Source organism: Choristoneura fumiferana, chromosome 23 (genome assembly GCF_025370935.1).
Source record: "Choristoneura fumiferana chromosome 23, NRCan_CFum_1, whole genome shotgun sequence".
Classification (NCBI taxonomy): domain Eukaryota; kingdom Metazoa; phylum Arthropoda; class Insecta; order Lepidoptera; family Tortricidae; genus Choristoneura; species Choristoneura fumiferana.
The window spans coordinates 19461627-19482751 of NC_133494.1; the positions used below are offsets into that span (position 1 = coordinate 19461627).

Sequence of the window (21125 nt, forward strand, 5' to 3'; positions counted from 1 at the left end):
CTGTATGTTTGACTGTATGTTTGTCAGTGGCATCGTAGCTCTCACACGGATGGACCGATTTCGGTTTGGCTTTTTTACGTGAAAGCGATTTTCTGTGTTTCATTAAAATCGGTTCAGCCATTTTTGAGATACTGAACTTTAAAATGACAATGTCGGGAATTACAAGTTTTTTAAGTTGGTTAGTTTGTAGCAATGATGAAAAAAGTATTCTTTTGCTTGTGTCAATTAGTATAGCTAGCAGAATAGTTATAAAGAAAGTCTAAAAATTATCTTTACGTTTATAAGTAGTCAAAAAGAAAAAGCACGAAAAAGCGTTATTAAATTATTTGTAAAATGTGAATTATCAAACCGTTAAATCCACTGCTTTTTGGCTTCTTATTAAAATTAAGAGTGATTTAGCATCTAACTCTCGTCCGCAGCAGGTAATTTTGCGAAATAATAAATTTTCCTTAAACCACAATCATTTACGTGTAGAAGCGCGTTCGAAATAAAATCACTTAGCTGATTCGAAATTTGGAAAAAAGTATCTTTTCACTTTTCATAAATCGTAGTAATTTCCGGCTAAGCGTAACAAATCGGGGTTTGGAAAGTTTGCGATACGAATATGACATAAGTATTGTTTCTGCGAAGATCTAGTTGGTGTCCGTGCCATGCTATACATTTTCAAATTTCGCGATTTTTTTGGTAGAAATTGACTTAACACAATTTTTTATAGCACGCTACGCTTTCTACTGTGCTTTTACGCTTACTGTCATTGCTTATAATTGAATAAGAATTGAAGGAGTGACAATTCAGTGATCGAAATAAAGCGCTTACCTTCGCTACTTGCTCGTGTCCTTCCACGGGGCTTCCTTGTACTATCAGAACATATTCAAAAAAATATCCACTTAACGGTTACTTTGCCTGTCAATAGGCTGTTTTCTACTATTTTATTCTTACGTATTAATCGATATGATTTCACGCGATGGGCTTGATCTGAGGCAGTTTTTGAGTTTCTTATTTTCTATCTATATATTTTTGGTGTAGATCGTTTTTTATCATGATCGCTTCACTGATGTGGAGTAGTGAATGATGACTTGGCGACCATATGATTTCGTTCATTTGTTTCCTAGTGGGTGTCATTCGATTTTTGCTTTTTATTCTGACAAAATGTGTTCAGAGATTAAACTTCATGCAGGGTCGAAAACCTCGTTGGTAAAATAATGAGGTTTTATCGGAATTTTATGGATTTTGATTTTATAAAAAGGCAGAAATTTACGTGATAGAAATATACTACTTGTTTAGTATATCTTCTAGACAAAAACACATTTTGCCAAAATTTGACGATTAAGTATTACTTACCAATTTTCGTGACAACGCCTAGAAACATTTTGACGCAATGTTGCGTATTAAAAGGCTGCTAGATGTTAGATATTATTCAGCCATCAGGAGACCCACCTGCTCGTTTTGCATCCAGTCCAATAAAAAAAAACTTACCAAAGTATCTTATGTTATAGTCGAACCATGGTCGAACCGTTTGATGCCTATCTGACGCATTGCAGAACTTTCTTACAGAAAGTGTCCATAATAACTTTTCTTGTAAAGCAATACGATATTACAATCATATTTTCTTTTAAAAGGTTCTTTAGTGGGTCACGATAACGATTGGTTTGCTTAGATAGTACTGGAATGGGATAAATAGGTAGGTACAGGTACATACTGTAAACTGATTGCAATTTCGCTATTTCAATATAAATAATAAAACTACAAATCGCAAAACGAATTTATTTCAAAACTCTAACTTATTTCTAATTTCTGAGTACTCCGCACATCCTCTAAACATTTTTGTGCCCAAGGGTTGCGTGCCCTATTGGATTCATGCGGAGAAAAGAACAGTGACTGGACCAGTCCTCATTGGTCATCGGTCAATGATTTCGCGATGTCTTTATGGAACATAGCTAATGGCTAATAAACCCAACATGGGAGGATGGTATGTAAGTAATTTTGGCATTTTAACTGTCCTGACTGGTAGAAAATGTATTTTTTGTTTCTTGATCTATTTATTACTCGGAGAAGAAAGTTATGGTCACGGAACTGAAGGAAGAAGCTGGAAGAGACCTAGAGTTTATTGGTTCTCTTGGTAACCAGAGCAAGCAAACGTAACAGCAAGGTTCATCTTGGTTTAAGGTAATGAACCTTAATACACGCTCGTGTCATGCTCATTAGGCTTTTCCAACCTTTCTTCTGCTCCGTAGGTAGTTAAGCTAGTATTTTTTCGAGTGGACCCCACCCTCATTGGACGAGGTATTTGAGTACCGCCATGGCAGCAGTGCCGAGAGTCAGGGTCAGGAGAGGCGTGAAGTCGACAGAGCCGTTGCAAAAGTCTTTGGAACAAGAGCAGACTTCCTGCCGGCCACCGTACCCGGCGCGGTGGTAACAGGCTCCCTAGAAGAAAAACATTTTCATCGTCATTCTTGGTGGCATTAAGACTGTTATTCATACGACAAGTATTGAGAAAAATCGCAGAAGTAACTTGGGGCATTTTCGGTCAATAGTCGTGGCATCTTAAGAACTCATATCGAAATACAAAACTGAGACATGGATCGCCAGAAAAACCAGAAAAAGAGACCAGCGCTGGGAATTGAAACCCGGTCCTTAGCAATCCGTGCTGCGTGCTATAACCCCTACACCACCGCTGGACAGGAATCTAGACACGATTTTTCCTATGCATACATATCTCAGGTTGCTTATTACTCAACTTGGTTTGCTTGGTGCTTGTTGGCTTGGTTGGTTGCTTTTGCTGAGGACCTAGTTCGTCGTTCCCAGCGCTGGTCTCTTTTTCTGGTTTTTCTGTGCATCCATGTCTCAGTTTGTATTTTCGATATGGTTTCACGGGATACCGTAAAAGTAACAAATTTGGAGTTGAAATAGAAAAATACAAAAAGACTCCAAAAAACCAATCTGAACTCGTTTCCCACCGAATTACCTAATTAGTTGTGGCGTCAGTGATGATGACAACTATGGCAAAGATTTTGTTCATTAATTGCGAGGTGTTTGCATGCAAAGACATCATAACTCAGGATTCTATCCCACTCTACATCGCTAAACGAAAGTGTCTCCTCGTCACTGAAAGTAATACTTTTAAGGAAGAACTGATGGTAACTTAAGTGGCGTTTGGTACACTCACCTTATATTTCGTCTCGTCCCATCCACAGCTACGTATGACCCTGCTAACTGGCAGCTGCCCGTTGATCTCATGGTCTATGTGCTGCACCATTTTGCGGCACAGTGTGTGCGTGACGCCGCGGTCGTGCTCCGAACAGTTGCGCTTGAGGCTGTCTGGCAACACCTTTTGCGCGCACAGCGAGTTCGTCGCGCTGTTGCATTCGTAGCACATTATAGGGGAACCTGCGGGGATCGGATAGTTCATCAGCACCTCCAGCATATTGGGTAGTTTTTGTATAAGTCCCACTGCTCTTAGCAGCCGACCGAGCTCAAAGGCGCAGGCTGAAAACCAGCGATGGACTGCTTGCCCACGCACGCACGCTTGCATAGCACGTGGCATGGAATGCCGAGGACCTGGGTTCGATTCCCAGCGCTGGTCTTATTTTTCTGGTTTTTCTATGCATTCGATACGTTGATATGTCAGTAAGCCAGTCAGTCAAGCAGTCAGTTTCTCATAAATTCATTACTTAATCCTCAATTATTGTTTACTAGGCAATTATCCCGTCTTGGTCCGCATCTTCGCTTACAATCCGGCGTAATTCTGGTCAAACGCAAGCCTATGTATGTAAAAACTATACTTGAAACGTTTAGGTAATTAACTAAATGTAAACAAACTTCAGCTGCCAGATTTAGTATATTCAAGGATTTTAAACATTTTGCTTATCTATCATTGTAATACAAACTAGACTAGTGTATTTCTATACAGAAATGTAATGTTTCGATAGTTTTAGTGGGGGGAATTTCAATATTTAAGACACCAATTGACGTTGTTTTTGTTTACATTTAGTTAAATACCTATGCAAACCTAAGTAACGCGATATCCTCACTCCTGTAATAGGAATTACGTAATGCTACGAAGGTGAAAAAAGTGTAGGTGCAATATTTTATCTTCTCGCAAGTACTTAATTGGATTTTCTGTTACCTCATCTCCTTCCCAGAACAACACAAATTTAGTTTAATAAAAGCTCCGCTTCCCAGAAATAAGGTAAGTGAATCAGGATTAAGTCGGAACGAATTAAGTCTCAAGGAAAGTGAAACATAAAGAGGGAATTAAGAGTTAATTAATTATTTATCAGCTACATGTATTTTGAGAATTTTGTGACAGAAGAAATCAATAATAATGAATTGAGTTAAAGTTTTCATTAAATAGGCAGGCATGAGCACGTGTAAATTACGTACCTCATTGAGCTACTAACTTATTATATTATATTATATGTCCTAAAACTCATTTGTGGAGAGTGTCCCTCAATGGTAAAATACAGTCGAACATATAGGTAGGTACCCGGTGTGTAACTTTAACATGATATATATAATTAAGATTGGTTTTTTGGAATCTTTTTGTATTTTTATTTCAATTCCAATTTTTACTTTTACGGACCTGGGTTCGATTCCCAGTGTGGTCTTATTTTTCTGTTTTTCTGTGCATCTATATTTCAGTTTGTATTTTCAATGATATATATAAGTCTAACACTGCATTGAAAAAGCTAACGAATTGTTAATCTACGTCATTTATTTTAAATTATTTTTGTAACTAGGTAAAATTAAATAAAAGCTTGTACTTATGAGTAATTAAGTTTTAAAGGCACCTTTTTGCTCACCGTATTTGTCTATTACAATGCTATCGGATCGCACACATTAATCGAATTGGACCGTTGAAAGTGAGTAAAAATGCACTTGCAACTGCAAGATGTATAACGGACTAAGTATGTAATTACTAAGCTCGCTAAATAACAAGTTGCTAGCTCTTTTCCGTAGGCATTTCAAAACATCCTCTCTCAGTGCACCTTCATGAATCATGATCTTCAAGGAAAACGTGCCAAATTTTAAGTCTCTATAGCTTCAGTGATTCTCTGGTATTCAGTCAATCACATTAGGTACTCTTTTATAACTAATAAAACGGCGTTAAAATCTTATAAACTCCCACTCTATCCTCAATCTCACCGGAATTAAATCATATTTTACTTTTAAAAAACATTTATTTTCTGACTGTAGGTACTTTTGTTAACTGTACTTGAGCAATACCAAATTTCAAGTCAATCCGACCACTGGAAGTATGTTAAAATAAACTTAGTACAAGATTTGACCCAGCAACAACAAACAAGTTAAATAAAAGCTAATTAATAAACAGAGCAATTTAAAATACTAACCATAGTGAAAGAGTCCGCAGAATACTAGGAATCCAAACGCTTGGTACCGCATCGCAATCCCACTCAAGAGCACACCGACCTAAATATGTTCTGGCCTGATACTAACCCACCAGCTGTTAGTATCACTATGTGGCCCACGCCCAGGACTGTGGCATAAACTGGCCAAGACGTCCTAACTCTCACCGCCTCCACCCGAGCCCATGGAGGATGTTACTCATTCACGAGGGGCGGAAATGGGTAATCTAGTTAGCTGGATCATTTGATACGCAACTCAGATTTGGGTCTCGATTTATTTGAGAGTGGATGGAATTGGATGATAGGTTGGGTTAAAATAAGATGTAAACTGTACCCGGATATGGAGGAAAGTGTTGGGGGAGCTGTGACTGTTGTCATATCCTTTTTGGGAGTTGCACCTTGAACCTCGTTATTTTATTATAAATGTCAAACTAGCAGAATTTTGGTAGTAGAAATTTACTTAATCTACTTAATAGTTTGAAAGGAGTCAACATCATCAGCTGGTATCATCACTGTTGGTACGATACTGTGCCCAATTATAGCTCTCCTTCTCTAACCCCTGCAAGGTGATTGTGTATAATTGTGAAATGAAAAGTGACCAATATGAAAAACTAATAAATATATTAGCAAAACACAAACACAACAATAAATATCTATGGCACAATACGAGTAAAGTATTTTACAGTGTCTCTGTATTATCTTGACAGTGCTGATAACTCTGTGACCTGACGACAATTATCGTCTATTTACATTCCGCTAACTAACTTAACAGGTTACGAGTAGGCTAACTACATAACGAACACATAGAATGAGAACCCATTCGAATAAGTTACATATAAACTATTTTAACATCTAGTAATACTAGGTTCATTTACAATCATACGCTACGCGGCGGGGTCATTAGAGAAACAAATTTTAAACAACGTACCTTAGTATTTGTTAGTTTGTTCACAATTCTCAGCAATTTAATTTGTAATATTGCTAATTTCAAGAATAAAATTTTCTTCTGAGGAATCTGTTGATAAGTTTGAATTACTTTCACGGACACAGAGCCAGGTACAATAGACAATTCTATTGTTAAATAAGCAACGTACACAACAGCTTTGTGTCCGTGAAAAATAGAACTCCGTGGAAATCAGTAGTACAATACAACAAGGTAGACAACACCAACACCACCAATGATTCTCTCATAGATTTTCTATAGCTAGCTACGACATCACTTAATTCCAAACTCAATGGATTATCTATTTGTTTCAAAGCAAGTAAAAATCAAAATTTTAAATTAGAAAACTAATCTGATTTGCAGGACTAAAATAATGTATTTTTCTATTATAGTCGCGTCTTAGAATTAGTTATTGTTTTATGGCGTCAACTACCATCTTTAAGAGCAGTGTACTTTAGCAGAATTGATTTCGACTAGACTAAAGCCAGCAGATTGCTAAATCAGTTAAACATAGAACTGCTCTGCTAGGCAAAGCGTTGTTTCTGGCATCTTCTGCGTTCTAGATTGTTCTAGAACCTGAGGATTGCGACGGTGAGCAGCATGAGGAAGGTGGCGGCGATCGGGATGGTCGCGGAGTTGCAGCCGTCTTCGAGACAGGAGCAGACCTCTTGTCTGCCGCCGAAGCCTGCGCGCTGGTAGCAACGTCCCTGAGGAAGACAAGACTAGTTAACGACAAAGACAAATTAAGATAGATGACAAGATAGCCAGTGGCTAGAGAGCCTGAATAAATGGAGCTTGAGGTCCTGGGTTTGATCATCGGTCGAGGCAGATATTTGTATGATTAATATGAATATTTGTTCGAGTCTTGGATGTTTGTTATGTATTCAAGTATGTGTATCCATAGTAACTATAAGTTTAGCTTTGATAATTTGAGACTAGGACAATTTGATGTCGGTTGTCTATAATATTTGTTAATTACAAAGTCAATGTTAAGTAGAATATGCATGTACAAATTCATATGAAAAAACCATAAAATCCCACTAATCCCACTAATCCCACTATCCCACTATATATAATATAATAAATGCCAAAGTTTGTAAGTCTGTTTGTTTGTTTGTTACTTCATCACGTCCAAACCGCTGAACCGATGAAATTCGGTATACATATAGTTTGAGTCTCAGGGAAGGATATTTTAATTCCATAGTTCCCGCGGGATGATGAAAACCGAATTCTACGCGGACCGAGTCGCGGGTAAAAGCTAGTAGTAACTAAAACTAAATAGTTTAAAAACTAAATTAAACGTAAAAAAAAGCAGCGAAGTGCCAACTGGTGCGCCGAGGGCTCCGTACTTTGTAATCAATCGTTCAGTGTTGTTTAACGGCTAAATTGAGCTGATAATTTAAAGTAATTTTTAATGCTTTTTCTTCTTGTAACACAACATGACTACCTACTTACTAATTCAAAATGACTCCCACTCGGATACGGCGCGTCTCGATCGGTAACATTTGTCCTGTTTAACGAACGAGCCTCCTATAGAACACCTAAATTGTCTCAAATTGCCGTCGATCGCTATTCCCCGAAAAACTGGCAATTTTCAGCAAGTAGTTTACCTAATTGTCTGCGCAGTGACGCGTGATGGACGGCTCGTTTAAATCGATCCAAACTTAGTTATATGTACATAGGTATGGAGATCTCAGATACAGGTACAGTAGAATGTTATTGAAGAAAATACCCTCTACACAAGCCTATATTAAGGTAAACGTCCGAGTGATCGACACACTAATGCCCAATAGACGACACCCTGCTGTCATCTCTATTGCTAATGACATAAGATTAAAGATGCCAACTATTGGGACAGTGACGAACACTCGTACGTTTACTTTATGGCGAAAAAAAGTGTTTGAAAAAACAGAAAAGTTGGCGAGTTGTCGATTTTTTTTGAACCACTGTTTTGCAGCACCTTCCAATGTTAAACTTTTGATGGGACATGGGCTTATGTCGTTCAGAAATCTAAACAAAAGATCAGTTTTCTTTGTCTTTCTTTGAATTTTCAGGAAAAAGAAGCAAACCGACGAGTCCCGAGTGACATTGACATTTGTCATTTGTTGTGGTACTGTGCGCACGCATGGTAACTGTTGGTGACCTAAGTGTTACTAAATCTGATTTAGAGCAAGATCAAATACAGGTCAAATGGTCAGTAAATTTGTAAAGCGTATACGGGTTAAAATAACAGTTGCTGTTTATTTGTGTTTGTAAACTGGGATGTACTCACTAAAAGTAGAAAACGGAAGATATAAATATTTTCTATGCAAAATAGTTGCCATTTCTTTGTGAATGCGAAGACGCAAACATACGCTCACCATGTATATAAGCAATTGTAAAATTTCTCATGTAAGTGAATTGTGAATATTCTTTTGAGAAAATAAATTTCTTTAAACCGATATTCAATTATTTTACCTCAAAAATGTGCAAGTATTGGAGAATGTCCGCAGGAATTCGAAATAGGGAGAAAGAACATTTGTTTGTGCATAAATTTGATATACAGGAAAAATTGATTTAGAAGAAAAAATACAACATAGTATTCCAGATTCACTAGTATAATTAAATTCCCTAACAGCAAATAAAAAAAAAACACCATTAGTTGTTACCACGAACATGGAGGCTTGTTCAATATGCTAATGGTTAGCGCGTCCAGAATGGCGAGCATGAGATCACCCGACTTGTTTTATAGGAAACCATGAGTGGCCGCCTCACTTACGTATAAATATTTTATTGTTTAAGTCATGTGTCTAACATATCTACCACTATTTTGGGAATACAACAAATATACTCGTAAGTCTATTACTTGAGGCTAGTTCCCTGTCCTTCAAGGAACCCTTATAGTTTCGCCATGTCCGTCCGTCTATCTGTCCGCGACTTGGCACCGAAACTTGGTGTTAGAAAGGTGTATCTCATTATGCATGGATATCAGCCAAAAATGCCTCCCTCAACCTCATTTCGGTAAGTAACCAACTTTATAATTGCGTTCGTCCTACCTGCAGCTTCGTTGACTCGACTGTCTGGCTACATTCCGTTTATCTCAAACTCTACAACTTGCAAGATCCTCTGACATATGATGTCATGTAGAATGACCTCATCTCAAATGTAACTAACCTTGTAAATACTCTCGTCCCACCCTCACCCTCTCCTCTCTGATCTCTGATTACGCCACTGTCTGGAGGCATGCTGTTAGTTTCAAATTTCACGAACTACATGATAATCTGACACATAATGCCATTGACATTAGATTATAGATGATCTCATCTCGAATGTAACTAACCTTGTAACTGCTCTCGACCCACCCGCAGCCTCTTATGGCGAGACTATCGGGCAGCATTCAAACTCCACAATCTGCAAGATCCTCCGACACATGGTGCCATATTATATGGCCTATGATCTATGGTGCTATCTATATGGATCATTCTATAAATGTCGAAGTAAGTGGGGTCTTTACCCTTAAGCTATCAGCATCCCTAAAATTCGCACAAAGCGGTTTCACTCGTCCTTTATTACCCGGACATCTAAGGAGTGGAATGCCCTGTCTGCGGCTGTGTTCCCTGATCGCTACAATCTTGTCGTCTTCAAATCTAGGGTGAATGGGCATTTATAGCTAAACGTGCTCCATCTTAGTCTATAACCATCAGGCGTGATTGTGGTCAAACGCAAGCCTATTTCTGTATAAAAAGATTCTGTATAAAAATATCTAATCTTGTAACTGCTCTCGTCTCACCCGTACCCTCTGACGATGCGGCCGTCTGGTGGCATGCCGTTATCTCAAATTCTACAACCTTCAAGATCTTCTGACACATGATACCATGTAGAATGATCTCATCTCAAATGTAACTAACCTTGTAACTGCTCTCGTCCCACCCGCAGCCTCTGATGACGCGGCTGTCTGGCGGCATGCCATTCATCTCGAACTCGACGACCTGCGAGATTTTTCTGCACATGGTGTCTTTGGGCCCACAAGGTAGCCGGAGGGAGTCCGGTAACTTCTCCATAAGGCAGCGGGAGTCGTTGTGGCTGTTGCATTGGTAGCAGTTGATTGACAACCCTAAAAAGAAATGGTCCTTAGGATGTTTTAAATATAAACTGTCGTCGTCTCTATTAAGCTCGAGATTCTACGGGAACATAACTTATTTCTCTAAGTTCCATTCATCCATGAACATAATAACATACTTCCAACGAGTACTTCTGAGAAAGTGGTTTACTTTCCAGAACATTTTGTTCACAAACATTTAGCTTTCATTTTTCACTTTGTAAATTGGCGTCCCGCTAACGCTTATATTATTCAATACGAGAAAGAGAGGGACGGTACGATACGAACTTCGATTTTCATATACGAATATCAGGAAAGCTAAAAATACCTTGGAGCATTCATGTTATATCTACGTCTGTCTACGCAGGTGCAGGTATATTGTACGCAGTACGATGCTTACGTAACTTTATTAAAACCGAGTGGGTGTTTAGGGTTCCATGAGCAGAGGGAGGCAGCGGGATGCCAATTGCTCGTAGAAAGGGACCGGTATCTTCGGTCTGTCACAATAGTGTGCTCGTGGGTACTTATAGCGGTTATAACAACAAATGAGAGTTAAAAGTAATTTAAAAATCTTTATGTTGACACTCCTTGCATTTTCATTCAAGCTGCAAATCCCTTAACAGTGGAGTAGCCTAGTTGGGGCGAGGGGGCAGTCCGCCCCGGGCGGCACATTTAGGGGCGGCAAGATACCATAAAAATTTAATGGTATGTGTGAAATTTCCAATCGGCACTGGGCCCGTGTGGGAACTACGGCCCAAGTGTTCTCATTCAGAGAGGAGGACTGTGCAGCAGTTCCCTAAATAAGAGGGCGGCAAAATTTTCTTCCGCCCCGCGAGGCTGATACCCACGCTATGCCATTGTCCCGTTGATATCAAAATTGAAGTAAAACCATCCATTGGATGGTTTAATTTATCTTAGGTACATGATTCAAACTGACTTTAAGACACCAAGACAGTTAAGTGAGGTTTGTGAAGTTGCAAAGACTCCTCAACAATGGCAATGGATGCGGAGTACCTATAGGTAGATCCAGGAGAGTTGAAGTGAATGATGACACACACAGCTATATGAAGAACTGATTACATAAAAGGAGAATGAATGAAATTCATTATATGACATGTTATTGTGTGCTTGACCTCAATTCTGGTGGCACTACCTATAGCAAAGTTACCCCTGAATCAATCAACAAATAGCCTATACAACTTAAAAACGTAGCTAAAAACTGTTTGTTTGACTAGGTACCTATGTACCTAGATTTTGATTAAAAAAGCATTAAAGTCGGGCCGGGTGCTTTGAAACCATGATGCCACAGACACACACATAGCAGTCTCATTTATATATAACACACCCCTTTTTGGGTCAGGACCCCTGACTCAGGAGTCAACAATTGACCTAGTCCCAAACTAACCAAAGCTTGTACTATGGATAGGAGGCAACCGATAGACATACTTACATAGATAAATACATACTTATATACATATTGAGCATCCAATATAATAACGAATATGATTCAACAGTGTGTCTTCTTCTCGGAATAAGCTTAGATTTTACTATACTTGGTTTGGATAGGTATTAAACTAAATTTTTTTTTTTTTTATTCCACTGGATGGCAAACGAGCAAGTAATCTAAATGTAAACAAAACAACCATGGCACCATGCCAAGAGGCCCACCTCCCTTTTTGAATTAAGTAAAGTTTTAGTTTTAGTTGTTTTAATTTAGTACTTAATAGTTTTAGTCCTATGTATATTTTGTATTTTATTAATTATGAAATTTAAACGTTCATTTAGTGTCTTAAATATTGGAATTCCCCAATTAAACTATCTAAAATTTTCATTTTTGTCTTGAAATACACTAGTCAAGGTTGTATTACAATGATACTTAGATAAGTAAAATATTTAAACTCCTTGAATGCACCAAATCTGGCAGCTAAAGTTTGTTTACATTCAGTTAAACACCTATCCAAACCAAGTATAGTAATTTAAGAAGACACTTTCCTGAGACGTTATGCTTAAGGCAATAATATTTCATTTCATTACGCCTACTTCGCTAGGAAACCTAATAAATAAGGAATGCAAAACGGGCTAAAGGATAGGTAGCTTCAATTTGGATGGATATTGCTACGACACAGATGTTGCTCCTTACCTCAAGTTAATTAAGTAAGCCAATCATTTATCCCATTAAGTGGATTCAATATCAATCAGTATGATACCTAATTAAAATTAGCACAATAAAATAATTCCAAGACGCGATTCAATTAATAATATTGTAAATCTGTTTAAAAAAATATACCTCGTTGAGTTTCTTGCCGGATTCTTCTCAACAGAGGTTTTTCCGAAAAAATTCATAAGTGCTTGTTTTAGCCTAAATTGAATAAAGATATTTTGACTTTGACTTTGACAATAAAAAACCAATAACATTTAAGTACGCGCCAGTTCTGGGTGCCCAAAGGGGTCTACTCGTATCGACCAGAAACCAAACCAACCAAAAAAGTTTCTTAGTTTCTTGCGGCGCATTCTTCTTGGCAATGATGGTCTTTCCGAAAGCCCTGGTAGTTTAAAAATACCGGCCAAGTGCGAGTCGGACTCGCGCACGAAGGGTTCCGTACCATTATCTATACAACATTACATTAGCAAAGAAAACGGCAAAAAAATCAAGTTTGTTGTATTCCGGGAGCCGGAATTTATTTTAATTTAATTATTTATTTTTAAATTGATTATACAACTAAAGATTCTGTGAATATTTCAAGGGTCCATTATTAATGGATTCACGCACGAAGTGTTCCGTACCATATAAAATTCATTAGACATTAGCAAAAAACGGCAAAACAATCAAGGTTGTTGTATGGGAGCCCCCTTAAATATTTATTTTATTCTGTTTTTAGTATTTGCTGTTATAGCGGCCACAGTAATACATAATCTGTGAAAATTTCAAGTGTCTAACAATTACGACTCAAGAGATAGAGCCCTGTGACAGAAGGACGGCGGAGTCTCAGAAATAGGGCTCCGTTGGCACCATTTGGGCACGGAACCCTAAAAATGGTTCTAAGATGGCGTGGAGTGTACTGTACTGTAGGGCGGAGCACAGCTTGTATAATATGTTTTGAGATCTCGAAAACGGCTCTATTTCGATGAAATTTGCTATTAGGGGATTTTGAGGCCGATAATCTCTCTCTAATTCAAAAAGCAAGCAGTGTTCGTAAAAGTAGTGCAGAGATCGAAGACTCAGATACACTATAATACTAGTACATGTATACTATAAGTTATACAATTTAAAAAAAACAAATGGAGCATCAAATGCGGTTTCAAGTTTTTTTATAAGTTCAATACAGGGTAAGGAATGAATAACAATAGGTGTGATTTAAAAAAATTGATCCCCGGTATCTAGAAATATAGACACATTATCGTATTGACTTAGTGGTTATATTAAATTGAGCAAAGAATCAAGAGTTCTATTTGGAAAATCTGACCAATCGACCTTTAGTTATTATCAAAAAATGTAGAGTTTGGTAGAGCTCGTGGAATAGCTTAATTATTTTTTGCAAGTTAAGAATAAACGATTAAAAAATGTATATGTGAGAAAAAATATTATGTTTAATTAATGATTGCTACAGACGAATGTTGTGGTCTACCAAGCTGAAGTTTGATATCCTTTAAAAAATATATCGATAAGACATATCAGTCAACTTAAAAGTTCGACTTTAGTGACACATTTATTTATTGGAAGTTCTTCAAAACTTGATAGACTTATTTGGCTGACCGTACATCGACTGCCCAACTTTGCATTCAACAAAAGTACACGTACCGTCCCGAATTCGCATCAAACCGGCTTAACTTAACCAACCTCAACTCGTTAAACTAATTCAATTAACCAACCTTGGTGAAGTAAACTGCACAATACCGCCAAAAAGCACAGCGCTGCGGCGGCCATTTTGTTTTCGGTTAATTCCAGAATACACCGGTGCGTGGTCAGCGCTCAGTCGCCGTCCGCAGACTGCCGAGCGGCTGTAGTAAAATATAAACCGATGCTTAGAGGTTATATCTATGTCCTAAATGAGCCGACGCTTATTCAATTGCCGTAATTCAGTGACAAATTGACGGTGAGCCGGTGCCGGTAAGCACTGATTTATAATAGGTTTTTAAATTCCTGCAAAATGATCCGATGGGGTTAAGGCGTGTTTACTTACGCATGCTGAACTGTTTTGGTAAAATGAAAAATGTAAATGGCATTCGGTATAGCTTTAACTGTTGACTGTCAAAGGTTGACTGTTAGAGATCCCTTAAAGGGATAAGTTCGCCGCGCCTTTGTACATGTATCTTAAAGTTTGTCAATTGTGTTTGTTTATTTATTTTTGCGCAATAAGTAAATGTTAGAATTTACATGTACCATACTTATGTATGTAGAATTAAAAAAAAGGTTAATTGCGAGCCAGAATCAAGCATCGAGGATTTCGAAAAAAAATCTTGGCATCCATGAATATCCAGTTTAGGCAGATCCCTGCTCCTGACCAAACTGTACGCAGTGTGGGATCATGTTAGATTAGTTCTTTAAACATAACAATATCATAATTAATAACATAATTTACCTAACTATTTAAAACAACAACTAGGCATAAAAAGTAACTAACTAAACTAAGACTAGAAAGAATGTAGGTACACAACGTAAATAAAAGCATTGTTATAAAGCCAGCTTCTTATCTTATACAAACAAAAATAAGTAGCTAATTTCGGCTTGCAGAACTTTACTTAACAGCAAATTTGGCATTTGGTTTTACATTGGTTAACGTTGTAATGACTAGGTGCAACTCGCACTAACTAGTTATATCCGCTTCAATTTAGTTAACCATAAGAAGTGTGGACCAGATCTTTTGGTACACATTGTGAACATGCGTACTTTGCTTTATAATGATATTATTTAATAACGATATTGATTATGTTTATAGAACTTTGTGTTCATTAAGAATAATAATATACAAGGTGTTAATTAAATAACTGAAAACCAGAGAGTAGTTTAATCAGAACCCAGAGTAGAGTCGATTACATAACGTCAGGTGAGCAAAAGTCACTACTGCAAAAAAAGGTTAGTGGGATATTAACTTTACGATGCTATAGGTACATAACTTTAATTAACCTTCTTCACTTTAAGTGGTAATTAGTGACTTTTGCTTACCACCCGACGTATGTTTTAAATCAGGTTGTTTTTGTGTTTTTATATTATCCTTTTTTTATTGGGTCCAAATCTAAATGTTAATTAAATATTTTAGCGAGGTATTTAGATAATACGGTATTTGACTATTTTGTATATATTTTATAAATTAAAAACTCACAATGCCAATCGAATAGAGAAACAATTTTTAAGCTTTTACAAATAACAAAGTTATAATGGTTTGAAATTCAAGATTAGACAGAGAAAGACATACTGGCATGTGACGTCACACGCCAGTACCGCCATACTTGCTGCATAGAGAAAAGCGTTTGAGAAAGAGACAGGTATATAGATATTTCAAAAAATCACTATAAATCCAATTTTCGACCGATTTAAATTTTGTCTTCGCTAAACACTATCTGTATATCTATATTTTCAAAATAATATTAAGATATGGTAAATTAAGGAGTTGTCAAATACCGTATTTAATACTGGCTGTTTTGCTGTCAGTTTGACTTTCTGCTAAAAACGGCGAAGCATAACCTAGCGCACGCAACTGACAACTACAAATTACGAGTGTAGAGTTAGAAATCAAGTAGAATTACTGACTAAGCAAATCACACGATTATTTTATGAAATACCTAATGAAGATATTCGAAAATAAAGTCAATCAACTAACTTAAAACGAAAAAATCGACTCGAGAACCGACCTTTATCTTTGTCAATTGTGTTTTAAAAATTACCTAGAGATATGAGAACCATCTATGTAGTAATAACTGATTAACCGAGAACAAAACAACAGTTTCATGTTAGTTTTTTTCGCAGCTTCGACATAAACGCTTTAAAACTTTTTAAAGAAATTTCAAAAAGATTAGTAGACGTCACAGGTGACCGAAGAGCTTCCTCGGACAAATAATTAGCCTAGCTATTCTAAGAGGAAACGCTGCCATCTTCGGGACCTTCCGTAAGGGGTACTCTTTATGTAATTTGTTTTAGTTTTAGAGCTATTTTTATTTTATGTAAGTTTTTTATTTTATGTAGGTAGTTTTGTTAGTTATGTTATGTATGATAGAAGAAAACACTATTTGTAATGCCAGCAATCACTTTACTCTCCGTATTTTATATTACAAAGCTTTTTAGGTCTCCTGCCTTCACTTTTCTTCGCGCCGTTTTCGGAACAACTTCTTTTTTTTGTCACCCGCTGGTGCCACAGATTCGTCTCCTGTCAGCCACACCACCAGTGCTGCCATCTATTTTGCTTTATAATCTATTTACATATTTGATATGAATCGGTGTAGAAACAGAGTTCGCTAACATGTATGAGGAGAAATTTAAGTTAAAAATTGTATTTTGTTAAAAAATGTTTTATTATATTCATTTCTACTTATGCCAATTTGATCCAAATTTGTAGAGTCGTTAATAGCGAAGTACTTATGTAGTAACAAACAAACACATAAAGATTAACCGTTAAACGAAAAATTCTTATGTATGTATTTATATATTTAAGGGATGTTTTTGTGGAAGTTTTCGGAGCCGGATATTAGCAATAGAGCTAGTTTTGTTTTATCTCTACTTATTGTAAATATACCTACACTACACACATCAAAACAAGCTTGAAATACTCATTACGCCTAAACAAGTTTGATGTTTATGGTGCCAATCATTCTATCATTGCACTGATTCTCCTTGAGGTAAATATGCCAAGTGTATACTTACAAAAAATACTACGAGCTACGAATAAATAATAAGTAAGGAATTTTAAATGCGTTATAGAAATGACCTTCCGTGTCCTAGTAGGCGGGGCTTAAAAGCGTGTTCTGCGCTTCATTTGACTGACATCTGACATTGCATCACGCGAGCAAACCAATCCCTGCTTTCTTTCTGAATTTTAACCAATCAAGAAGCAGGTCTATTTGCAACTTCTAAAATGATTCGTATTTGAATCATAAGTCGTTTTCGGTTAAGGTATGGCCACTTTTTGTGTGGGATTTGTTCTGAGTTACGCTTCCTGACTTATTATTTATTCGTAGACTAGGTACATGGCTGATGGCCGATCAGGTCAGAAGGATCTCCAATAGCGTCCGCGGACCGGGAGACGAGCTGTCGGTAGGCCTCCAACAAGATGGAGCGACGATCGCGGTGGATACGGAAACCACAAGACCGGTCTGAGTGGAGAGCATTGAGGGAGGCCTATGTCCAGCAGTGGAAGTCTTTCGGCTGACATGATGATGATGATGATACTACAAGCTATATATATTTGTGTCACATTATGGTGCGAGGATATGTCGTGATCCCTCCGTGTCGGTAAACGGCGGTATCCTGCGCACACGCTAACGAGGCAATGGTGATAGTTAAGGCCAGTTTAGCAAGAAAGCAGCTAGAAAAATAGTACAAGTTGGATTACATTGAGATTCGATAAAGCTAACGACTAGCTAAAGTGCTCGATCGAGCGCCGCAATGTCATGCGACTTGCATGATTTTTCTCGCAAGTCGAAACTGGGCTTAGAATATCTTTTGTTAAATATAAGGTCACGCGACACATTTTTCTCTATAACAGGGTTTCTTATACTTTTTGCAGTAGTCACGGACACTTTCACAATTTAAACTATTTCCTAGATATGTCTACAGACTCACCTCACCGCGACCTTACGATAGCTAAGCTTATGCAAAATTGCGTGTTCATGCAGTTCCTCCACATCCACATGTGAGAACACACACAAATCACACAAACCCATCTATCACCACCACCCCACTACAATGACGCGTTTCGAACTCAACCAGAGTCATCTTCAGAGTGACACAACCGTACACCATGCTAATCCAAAGCAAAGCAAAGTAACGCCTGATTCAATAAATTATTTAAAATGGTACAATAAAACTTAAAAAAAATTTTTTAGTGCACCTCCCATAGACGTAAAGTGGGGGTGATTTTTTTTCTCATCCAACCCTATAGTGTGGCGTATCGTTGGAGAGGCCAAGAGCGTGTCGGAAACGCCCAAAATAGGGTTCGGTAGCCATTACGAAAAAATTAATTAATATTTTCTAAGGATTTCGTATTTTGTACGGAATATTCAAAGTTTAGGTATATTTAATACCTTAAGCTGTTATTTACTCTTAAACTACTAATAATTCTCAAGAAAACTTAACCGTTATAGTTTTCCTTGTAAGTTTGATATACTTACTACCATCCTAATTTTTTTTCAAATTTTCCCACACACCCGTTTAGATTTTAGAGGGCGGGGGGCACGCTCGATTTTAATGAAAATTTGCACTTTAAAGTTGAATATTTTGCAAACAAATCACTGAATGAAAAAACGTTTTAGCAACCCCCTAATGGTATAAGGTAAAAGACCTATCCAACGATACCCCACACTACAAGGTTGGATGAGAAAAAAAATATCATTCCCACTTTACGTCTAAAGGAGGTAATCTAAAAAAAAAATTTTTTTGTACCATTGTATTGTACATATTCGTGCAAAATTACAGCTTTCTAGCATTGATAGTCCCTGAGCAAAGCCACGGACGGACAGACAGACAGACAGACATGGTGAAACTATAAGGGTTCCGTTTTGACCATTTTGGCTACAACACTAAAAACAACAATCTATAAAAAATTACAATATATATTACTTTTTTACATACGCTCAATAAGAGTAATGCAATGGTCATCTGTTTACAATACAATACAATGCAAATTTTTTTTTTGTACACTAGAAATAGTAAGCGATACAGAAAACAGGAAAAAAATCTTATAGCAAAACAAATTGTTCCGCGGTTATTTTTTTGCAAAGTGCTTTAAATGCTTGCAAATTTAGCCAACAGATTCAACTTGAAAACTATTTAAAACTAATTGGACTATGCATAATTTAATGAATTCATCGTTAATATAATTAAATATGTTCATTTTCGTAATCATTAATCGTGTTTCACGAAATTAAATCTTTTTTATTATTTTTGCACAGTTGTCATTTTGAGGTTATGTCCACGCCATATAAATTGTCTATACACAAAAAATTAAAAGGGCGATAATCCTTCATTCCAATACTGGCTGTTTAGGGGTTTCCAGAATACTTTATAAAAAAAACTTTAATCCCTAGAGATTAATAAGGAGCTTTAGTCCCGATATGCAGACTAAAATAAAATTTTATGAGCATGAGAAGTGAAAACAATATTCAACATGACCGTCATGATTTTTTTATTTTTTTTTATTTTATAAAATCATTGGTGACTATCCTCTGCCCCCAGGGTCTGTGCGTCAACGATTTCAGCTCCAATTGCCGTAACGCAGGACTTCCTCCAATCTACCGTCTCCGTGTACAGAAATACTTTGCCCACGCACTCCACCACGTCGCCTTATCGCTAGGGGATAGAGTCCAAAATGCAACCGACATACGTCACGTGACATTGACGTGGAAATAAGCGGTATTAGGCTTACTGGCACAATATAAGTCCTAGCCTTCTGTAAATTGAAGGGAATGTTACAATTGGGATCAAGGGGTTTGGCTAGAAATTGCTTTCATAGTGGAATTTCGTGATTAGACGTGCTAAATAATTTATTGAATCAGGCGTTACTTTGCGGAGGTCCATATCAATGAACTAAAAGAATTTCTTTGCTCACCCGCGACCTTATGATAGCTAAGTTTATGCAAGATATGCGTGTTCATGCAATTCCTCCACCTCCACACTGTAAGAACAGAGAGAGAGAGAAATCACAAAACGCGTCAGTGTAGTGTGGTGGTGGTGGTGATAGATGGGTTTGTGTGATTTGTGTGTGTTCTTACAGTGTGGTGGAGGAACTGCATGAACACGCATATCTTGCATAAACTTAGCTATCATAAGGTCGCGGGTGAGCAAAGAAATTCTTTTAGTTCATTGATTAGACATAAGTTAATGCGCGCACCGGGCCAGCGTGGCTACTCTGAGAAGCAGCCTGTGTAAAACAGCGATGCGTTATCTACCTAGCAGAGATGATGAAGATGATAAGGCGGACAGACAGATAGACAGACGAATAGACGGACGGTCGTGTTCATCGACATATCCTGTAATGTACCATCAGCCAAATAAATGGTCTATCATTTTTTAAACAAGTTCCTATCAAATGGATATGTCGCTAAAGTCGAACTTTCAAGTTGACGGACACGTCTATTGGCATTATTGTTTTGTGACATGCAAACGATTATCAACTTTAGGGTGGTAGACCATATATTTGGCTGATGGTACATGGCATGTATATCTATAGAATATATTGTCCGACACAATGTAAATTGTTATGGAAATAAATATACGGCATAGGTTGCTGTTGCTACCTCACCGGGCAGTTTTCCAAACAGCAGGGCTACTACGAAACTCGAAACTCGAAGTTCGTGTCGTATCGTCAATCTCGCTCTCGTATTAAATAGTACAAGTGTCAGAGGGACCGCACGACACGAACTTGGAGTTTCGAGTTTCGTAGTACCCCTGCTGCTTACGATGTATCGAACCACACGGCCGGGATATCCGCGATATCTCTAAACACTGCCTACAAGTAGGTAACTACTAAAATGTATTATTCCATGATTTATGAACAGGAATTATGAATTCTCGAAAATACTGACTAGT

The 21125-nt window shown here is 37.4% G+C and overlaps 2 protein-coding genes across 2 annotated transcripts; both read right to left on the reverse strand.

The window, feature by feature from the left end:
- Positions 1-1748: 1748 nt before the first annotated feature.
- On the reverse strand, positions 1749-5880 carry LOC141440726 (UPAR/Ly6 domain-containing protein crok-like). The gene is made up of 3 exons (XM_074105270.1): positions 5352-5880; positions 3167-3387; positions 1749-2424 (listed from the first exon to the last, which is right to left on the reverse strand). The coding sequence occupies exons 1-3, from the start codon at positions 5401-5403 to the stop codon at positions 2272-2274; spliced, it is 426 nt and encodes a 141-aa protein (XP_073961371.1). The 5' UTR covers positions 5404-5880; the 3' UTR covers positions 1749-2271.
- An 88-nt stretch (positions 5881-5968) lies between these two features.
- On the reverse strand, positions 5969-14402 carry LOC141440727 (UPAR/Ly6 domain-containing protein crok-like). The gene is made up of 3 exons (XM_074105271.1): positions 14258-14402; positions 10197-10402; positions 5969-7016 (listed from the first exon to the last, which is right to left on the reverse strand). The coding sequence occupies exons 1-3, from the start codon at positions 14310-14312 to the stop codon at positions 6879-6881; spliced, it is 399 nt and encodes a 132-aa protein (XP_073961372.1). The 5' UTR covers positions 14313-14402; the 3' UTR covers positions 5969-6878.
- Between the last annotated feature and the right edge of the window lie 6723 nt (positions 14403-21125).